This window comes from Lathyrus oleraceus, chromosome 5 (assembly GCF_024323335.1).
Source record: "Lathyrus oleraceus cultivar Zhongwan6 chromosome 5, CAAS_Psat_ZW6_1.0, whole genome shotgun sequence".
Classification (NCBI taxonomy): domain Eukaryota; kingdom Viridiplantae; phylum Streptophyta; class Magnoliopsida; order Fabales; family Fabaceae; genus Lathyrus; species Lathyrus oleraceus.
The window spans coordinates 329,257,466-329,267,327 of record NC_066583.1 but is presented as its reverse complement, the minus strand read 5'-3'; the positions used below and the strand labels follow the sequence as shown (position 1 = coordinate 329,267,327).

Genomic DNA, 9,862 nt, shown 5'->3' with positions numbered 1-9,862 from the left:
ATTGAGTCGTGTACCGTACAAAATTTTACTCAAAATGTAAATTTTAGACTTAATTAAACACCTAATTATTTAACCTAAGTTTAAGTTAACTTTAAAATATTATGGATATGCTTCTATAGAATAATATCGAAAATTCATCTCCTGAACGATTCAAAGTTTAAATCGCGTCAAAATCCATCCTCTTCCTCATTTCTCATATTTCTCAAAAAATACTTCAAATTCTCATAAGTTTATTTTCATCAACAAGTCCAAAATCAACCAAGGTCAAAGGAACTTCAATCAACATCAGAAACATCATCTAACAATAAAACAAAGTAAAAATTGTAAGTTTTTTGATGTAATACATATTTTTTTAGTTTTTGTGTAAATGAGTAGAAATTGATGTATAAGTTAGGAAATGAGTAGAAATTTGATAATTGATACTTTAGACATAATATAAAACATGATAGTTTGGCTCAAAATGATGATCAAGGCAATATTTTTTTGGTTTTCATGTTTTTATTGTTGCAATTGGCGCAACTGCTGAGTTGCAGAGAATTCTGGAGATGCATCTCCGAAAATTTTTAACGTTTTAGTTTCCTAGCAACATGAGATGCATCTTCAGAATTTTCTCGGTTATTATTTTTTTTCTTGTTTGTGGTGTTGTATGCTTGCACTAATTGTATGCTTTACTTTAACTTATAAGTATAATGGTTGATAGACATGATAAATTGAGGCATGATAGAGTTGCACAACACATATCAGTGTGACGGAAGAAGAGTCAGCAGGTTTTGGATGCTCCTGGTCCCTCTGACCATGCAAAGCAACCTACTTCTGCGCTCGTGCTTTTCCTCATGCTTTTCAATCTTCTTCTTCCCGTAGGAGACAAATTTCACCTACCGACACATCAGTCCCTCCATCCTCTCGTAGGCGACAGATTTCACCTATTTAGGTGCCTGATGTACCCGAGTCACTAGTTGTACCAGAGACACCACTGCCACCTTCTATTGTTGATGCTACTGAGCTAATGCCACCTCCGAAAGGTGAGGCTGTTGCGGATGCTGAGCTAGATGCATTTGGAGGAGGCCCTGTAGATTTGTCACTACTACCTTTATACCCAGACCATATTTCCAGACATATATGGGATAGAGAGGTAGCATTAGTTGTCCTCGTTCTTTTTAATTTACGCTCATTTTAATTGACAAGTTTGTTACATTGATTTTTACTTTTTTTCAGGACCATGATCCGCTGAAGTTTATTAACCACTAGCGAAAGATTACTAACTAGTCTCATTCGAATGAGGATTGCTTTTAGGATGCTTTGTCCTTATCTGGGCTAAAGGACTTGTGCATGACCGGTTATATTACGGCCAACCACAGAATGTTTAATGCATTTGTGGAGAGATGGAACTCAGAGACCTCGTTATTTTATCTCCCGCTTGATGAAATATCTATCACATTCGATGATGTCTCATGTTTGCTACATATTCTGATTAAGGGGAGACTCCTAGATCATGAGAGGATTACCAAATACGAGGCACTCGAGATGATGGTAGACTATCTCGGGGATTACCTAGGCGAGGAGAAAGAGCAATTGGATAAGATCAGGGGGCACATGCTAGATTTGAATACTTGAAAAAGGTATATAGAGAGGAGCTATAGAGAGCACATCAAGCTATAGGTGATGACGAGCAGGTGGGGATCCACATAGCGCATGCTATGAGCTTACTTGCTAAATTTGGTTGGCAATACGATTTATATGGACAAGAGTGCCACTTATACAGCTGGAGGGCCGTTTGTTTGTTCTACTTGTACTCGAAGTTATCAGATGGCTCTAGGTGGAAGATGAAATAGATCACAGGCAACATTACATTATTGATAATAATATTTATTGGTCTTTTAATCTTTCTGTGTCGTTTTCATTTCATATTTGCAACATCATTACTTATGGTTCGTGTGTTCCAAACTTTTCAAGCTTCGATCCGCCAGCACTTCCCGAGTTTCTCCGGCTGGGCGAGTGTACCGACTTACTTTGAGGATATGCCGCGTGCTACTGCATTTTCCTCGCTTAGAGGGAACCAGGCGACTGAGTCGTTCTTGACCGCTTGGTTATCGAGGACATGCACTTCAACAACCATGTCGATCACCGTAGACACGACCTTTTAATGAGATAATGTTATACTTTGGATGGTTGACCTGCAGATCACGTCTCACTGCCCCATCTCCCTGAGTGTGTCATGCGGAAGTTCTGTTACACTCACACCATTCCTAGACACCCTTTTGTATCTGCTCCTCCTACTTTGATACTTAGATAGATGAATGATATGTTTGATGATTATGAGAGTCACCTGGTACCTGAGGAGACACGAAGTACCATAGCCTCGAGCAACTAGAGCTACGGGACGGGTACATCAGGTGGTTCTTCAGGGCGTCACATCCGTATATGGTATAGGTTGCTCCAGAAGACCCACACAGGCCAGCTAATTAAAAGAAACTAGAGGACCATAAGGCACAGTTAGATCATGTTGAGGATGTCTTGCCTAGATGTCGTTGCATTGTGGATATTGCACAAGCAGTCATTGACCCGAATGGGTCTGATGTGAGAAAGGTCCTAGATGCTATAATGACAGAGGTACGGGGGACATTGATGTACCGGAGACAATGCTGAAGGATATATGGAGATTGATGGCCGAAGAGGCAGAGGAGCCAGAGAAGGCAGAGGCGATGTAGTCTGACATACACAGTAGTACATTAGTATATAGTATTAGTACTATGAATTGTAATATTATGTTACTTTATCGTTGTTCTCAACTCTTTTGCCATTTTGATCTTTTATTTATATATGACATTTTTGGACCATCTAGATTTATGTACGTCATTGTTTATATGTCAATTTTATGGATTAAATCTCGTCACATAACATGGTACATAACGTTTATAAATCTTCATCAGAATACGCATAAACAAAACAAAACATGAAACGTGATGTTCTTATTCGTTACTAGAGATATAACTCTGTAAAATTTATAGGGTACATTAAGAAAATTTCCATTTTTAATAGGGTGCATTAAGAAAATTTCCTATAAATTTTTTTAAAGGATGCATTAAGAAAATTTCCATTTTTAATCACCTATTTGGATTGACATAAAATTGAAACCCATTTTTTAAAATTAAAACGGAGTCTCCATAGATTATTGGATCGACCCAGATTTTAAATAAACTAAGATGTAAGATGTGAGAATATTGTTACTTATATACCATAGCCTTCATTATTTTCTTTAACTTAAATCTCTTTTTATAAACAAAATATATATTAAAAAGAGTATAGAGATACTCCAACCCATTACACCTAAAGATGAATCATAATTCTACATCAGATACAGAAACCTCTAACCACCTTTTATGAAATTCTACGAAAGATTGCATAGAACTTTTAAGATCCTATGCTGAGAAGATAGATATATCAACAACAACCCATAAACAGTCAATCGGATTACATATCAAATACAGTACTAACAAAATTGTGTCCTTCTAGTAACATATGGTAATAAGTGACTAGACCAGATCCACCCACCCTCATTCACATATTCGACGCCTGAGGTGACCCTGAGCATAGCCTCGTGGGGAATTTTAGAAGCACTAAATTATATATATATATATATATATATATATATATATATATATATATATATATATATATAATATATATATATATATATATATATATATATTATATATATATATATATATAATATATATATATATATATATATATATATATATATATATATATATATATATATATATATATATATATATATATATATATATATATATATATATATATATATATATATTATATATATATATATATATATATATATATATATATATATATATATATATATATATATATATATATATATATATATATATATATTAAAAGAGAATTTTTTATTATATTATATTTTTAAAAACTACTAGCTAATAAATTTATAGGATATTATAAAGTCAAAATTAATAAAAGAATATAATTTTCCTTAAATAAAATATAGAGTAGAATAAAATCAATTAATTCTCCTAAAATAAAATCAGCTAATACATCCATAATTTTAGCAACTAAAGAGTCTAATTGGGGCACTAAAATTAAAATAATGATATAGAAATATGAATAATTGAAAAATCAGATTTCTAACTCTTTATTAAGACTCAAAAATCATAGAACTTTACCATAGTTTATGAATCTGTGCTCTTTCTAATTCTCAAATCTCAATCTAATTATAATTTCTCAATCTCTCTGAAAAAATCATAAATACTGAGCGTCAATTTAACAAGAAAATTGGAAAAGCATAAGTGTCTAACATAAATGTCAAATAATCAATGAATCAAAAAGTTTATATATATATATATATATATATAGTTATTATTTATTAGTAAAAAAAAACTTTTATAAGATACTAATTTTTTTGTTGATTTCCACTTTTCAAGATCAAGTTTGATTTGTTGTTCAAAGACTTTTGAAACAAATTGATCAGAATTTAAATTGAATGTTAAAAATCATCATCAGACACTATTGTTTCATCTCTTTGATTGCTTGAAATGTTGCCTAGAAAATAATTGTCTGGTAATATAAAACGAAAAAGAAAGAAACTAATTGAAATTGATAATAAATCTAAAATATGTGCTATTCATAATTTTTTTGAAAAACGCCCAACAATTTATATTTCAAATGATGCAAATCTAGATAATTTGAACCTTGAAGCTGGTAGTTTAGAGAATGAACAATAAAATAGGATTGTTGAAGAGAAAAATATTTTGGTTGAAAACAACGAAAAAGAAGATGATAATGAAGCTGAATTTTTTGATGATGAAGGTTATAATAATGAAAATGAACATATCCTTATTTTTGTCGATGAACAACCTAACAAGTCTATTCTATTGGACATTTATGATCCAAGAACATGGAATAACCTTAGCAATGACTTAAGAGATGAATTACTAAGAAATGATACTAAAAGAGATGTGTCAATTGTGAATGGTCTTAAAAATATTTCTGGTAGGCATTTCTCATCATCATGTTATATCTGTTATTGTTCTAATGGAGAAGAGTAAGATAAGAATTGACTTGTTTATTCAAAAGAATTGGATATAGTTTTTTGTTTTTGCTATAAGTTATTTGGTACAAATTGTAGAATGAATCGCTTAACAAATGAAGGTTTTAATGATTGGAAACATATTTATGAAAGACTTAAAGAACATGAATTAAGCGGTGCATACATGTCTTTCATGAGTAAATGGATTGACTTGCATATTAGATTTAAGAAAAATATAACAATTGATCAACATCTTCAAGAGCTTATAAGAAATGAAAAAAGGCATTGGAAGAATGTCTTACTTAGGATAGTTTATGTTACTAGATATCTAGCAGAGCAAAATTTAACATTTCATGGAAAAAATAAGAGGATTAATATGGAAAACAATGAAAGCTTTCTTTCTCTTGTTGAAATGATTGTTGAATGAGATCCTGTCATGCAAAAACATTTTGAAATTCATTATCATTATCTTAATCATAAAACTCAAAATGAATTGATTAACATGTTAGGTAATGAAGTCAAAAGTGCAATATTCGAAAAAATCAAAGAAGCAAAATATTTTTCTATGATTCTTGATTGTACTCCTGATGTAAGTCATCAAGAACAAATTACTCTCATTATACATTGTGTGGATGTTTCTACAAGTCCAATAAAAATTGAAGAGTTTTTTGTGGAATTTTTGAAAGTCAATGACACAATAGGTCAAGGATTGTTTGAGGAATTACAAAATATATTGGAAACTCTTGGTCTATATATTAATAATGTTAGAGGACAAGGATATGATAATGGATCAAACATGAAAGATAAATATCAAAGTGTACAAAGAAAATTATTAGATGTTAACCCTAAAGTATTATACACACCATGCGGTTGTCATAGCCTTAACTTGACACTTTGTGATATTGAAAATTCATGTACTAAAGCTAAAGATATTTTGGAGTGTTACAACGTATTTATACTGTATTTTCTAATTCGACAAAACGTTGGAAAATTCTTAGAGACAATGTGAAAGACTTAACTATTATATCATTGGCATAAAGAAGTTGAGAAAGTCATGTGAATAATATATATGCAATTAAATCTCAAACTTCAGATGTAAGAGAAACACTACTTCAACTAGCTGAACAAGATAATGATCCTAAAATTAAGAGTGAAGTCAAATCTTTAACAACTCATGAAATTTGAAACTTTGAATTTTTAACAGCTATGATTATTTCGTTTGAGTTATTAACTACTGTTAATGAAATTAACAAAAGTTTGCAAAAAAAAAGACATGCGTACTGATGTGGCTATAAAACTAGTAAAATGTTTGATCAAGTATTTGAAAAAATATAGAGAATCTAGATTTGTAAATGTTAAGGCTAGTGCTGAAAAGATTGAGAATGAAATGGAGATTGAATGTGTGTTTATTCAAAAACGTCAAATTCGTAGAAAATAACACTATGATAAAAATCCATCTTAATCCACACAACTGAATCTTGAGTCTGCTGAAGAGTCTTTTCGAAATCACTATTTCTTATATATTGTAGATAAACAATTGACTCACTTGATAAAAGATTTGAGTACTATAACACATATTTTAGATCAAACAATTGACTCACTTGTTTAATATTGAAAGACTTAGATCATTATCTGATAGGAACTTGAAAGCATGTTGTAAAAATCTTGAAATTTGTTTAAAACATGACGATTCTCTTCATCTTGATGGTGAAATTTTGTTTGAAGAATTGCAAGTTATTTGAGAAGTTTTAACAGTTAAATCAAAATCAAGCTATATGATATTGAGTTCTTTAAAGACTTTTAATTGTTTTCCTAATGCATGCATACCTTATAAAATAATATTGACTATTCCAGTGTTGCATCTGCTGAAAGAAGTTTTTCTAAATTAAAATTATTAAAATCTTATTTGAGTCTACTATGTTACAAGATAGATTAAATAGTCTTGCGTTGATTTCAATTGAAAATAATTTTTCGAAGAACCTTAATTATGAAAGAATTATTAAAGATTTTGCAACAAAAGATTCTAAGAGGATGATATTTAAATAATTTAAAGGTTTGCTCAATTTTTTTATAGGAAAAAAATCAGATCAAGAAGAAGAAGAAAAAGAAGAAGAAAAAGAATAATAATAATAAGTCTCTTTACAGTGGTTTATGTTTTGATGTAGTATAAAAATTGATTCAAAGACATACTTGCATTCTTTTTGCATAATGTCAAATAAAAATATGTTTTTTATCCAATTATTTCTTTTATCCTTATGTATTTATTGTTAAAAAAAATTATAGGGACACCACTCTTTTGATTCGTCCAAGACACCCAAATTCAAAGGACTGACCATGTCCGATGCAATAAAATTTCACAAATATGGACACCTCAAACTAAATCTAATAAGCTATATATTTATTAATAAAACATATATGCAAACTATCAATAATATTTTTAACTTAAAAGTTTTTACATTTGCAAAATGTTAAAATAGTAAGAAAATTAATATGTTAATTAATTCACTATACTTCAACAAACGTTACAAAGTGTCAAATTTCTATTTAATATTTTTTAACTTTCGGTTTTTCGTCCACTTCTCACTCTTTCATTCACTGTTTCATTCTTCTTTCAAATTAAATTAATTTTTCTTTTATATTTTTTTTTAATTTTTATTTCATTATTTTATTTTTTCTACCTAATTATTTTATCTTCTCCCAATTATTTTTAATATATTAAAATGCATAATTATATTATATTATTATCATATTAAATATTTATTGGTGTATAAATGTATGCAATATTGATATTTAATTTTGTTTTTATGACATATTTAATTAATTGTATTTATTTTATTATTATTAAAAATATTAAATAATTTTTAAAAAAAATTTAATAAAATTAATAATGTATTTTATGAAATTGAACAATACTCGATAGTCATGCACACAACTAACTTTCTATCTCACATATTACTATAAAAAAATATCTATTTTATTTTAATTAATAATTTTTATTATTTGAAATATAAAATTTTTATTTTCAAATGTAAAAACGTTTTTTTTTATCACATGTTATTATCAACGGAATACCTATTTTATTTTAATTAATAAATTATCTTTATTTGAGACACAAAATTCACAATTTCAAATGTCAATTTTTTTTCACGGATCACTATCAACAAAATATCTATTTTATTTTAATTAATAATTATCTTTATTTGAAATAAAAAATTCTTATTTTCAAATGTCATTTCTTTTTTTCACATGCCATTATCAGCAAAATACCTATTTTATTTTAATTAACAATTGCCTTTATTTCAGACACAAAATTATTTTTTTCAAATGTCAAAATTTCTCTTTTTCTCACAGACCACTATTAGCAAAATAAATATTTTATTTTAATTAACGATTGTCTTTATTTGAGACACATATTTCTTATTTTTAAACATCAAAAAATTTCTTTTTCTCACATGTCACTATTAATAAAATACTTATTTTTAATAATTTTTTTATTTGAAACACAAAATTATTATTTTCAAATGTCAAAATTCTTTTTTTCCTCATAGATTATTATCAGCAAAATATCTATTTGAAATACAAACTATTATTTTTATATGTCAAAATTTCTTTTTTTTATCCATTTCACAAATTCTTTTTTAAATTATTATTTAATATAATATAATTTATATTATTATTAATTATTGCAATTAAATAATTAATTTTAAATTAACATAAATATTTAAATATAATTTATATCATATTAAATAAATTTATTCGTGCGGACACCTTCCTAATTAATTCAACAATCTTGTTCAAATTAAAGGAATCATATTAGAGGATTTAAAGTCAAATCCTCTTATTCATGCAATTGAAAACAATCAAGGCATCTCTTAGCATGAATAGCTTAATTGAGATCATTATGCATGTCAATTCCAATCTGAGCTTCAACTTCTCCAACTGAGTTTTGGCTGAATTGAGTTTATAATTATGCTCTTGAAATTTAAAACACTCTGAATCCATTATCCATGAACTAATTAAAGAAGTGACGTTGCGCCAAACAACAGTGATCCAACCACATACCAACTTAGATTACTTAAACCATTTGATCTTTGTTTCAAAAGATAAACATTTGGATCTTGCAGGACTATATGATCTAATAACTAATCATCAACATCCAGCTTTTTCTCTATTTATTCATCTTCTTCTTCTCTCATATCATTTACATCTTTATTAACACCTTCATCATCTTCATAGTAAAAAAAATTAAATATCAAAAGTTAAAATTTTAAGTTTGAAAAATACATAAATTAAGTTAAATCAAATTAATAAAACTAAGAATGAACCAAATTAATTAATTTTAAATAAAATAACACTTATCTTGCAACTAACTAGAAAGAGACAACGAGAGCGAATAAGACATTTCTTCTAGTAATTGAAGTTTGAATTTTTTATTATGTGTTTGATTCTCCTTCAAATTCATTTCTTCAAAATTAAAAACTCCTTAAAGTTTCGGATCTGGAAAATTTTAAGATATATGTTTTAGAGTTTACACTTTTGACTTTTTGAAATTTCTTTTCAATTTTAGAGAAATTGAAATTTTTCTTTTCAATTTACCCATTTATGTTTTAATGCTTGTTAATTTATATTCTAGTTTATTTTGTCGTTATTAAGTCTCCTCACATGGTGGTTGCACATTCTAGGGTTGAGTTCTTAATCGATTTTACGCATGAATAAATTAAATTGTTTGATTAAAGTCTTAACAATACGCTTCTAGTCAAATAGTTGAAGGTTTGAATCAAGAAACACATT

General features: G+C 28.1%; 1 protein-coding gene across 1 annotated transcript; it reads left to right on the top strand.

The window, feature by feature from the left end:
* Window positions 1-1,006: 1,006 nt before the first annotated feature.
* Window positions 1,007-5,498, top strand: LOC127080463 (uncharacterized). Its single transcript, XM_051020783.1, has 4 exons — window positions 1,007-1,132; window positions 1,216-1,232; window positions 4,772-5,086; window positions 5,171-5,498. The coding sequence occupies exons 1-4, from the start codon at window positions 1,007-1,009 to the stop codon at window positions 5,496-5,498; spliced, it is 786 nt and encodes a 261-aa protein (XP_050876740.1).
* The last annotated feature ends 4,364 nt before the right edge of the window (window positions 5,499-9,862 follow it).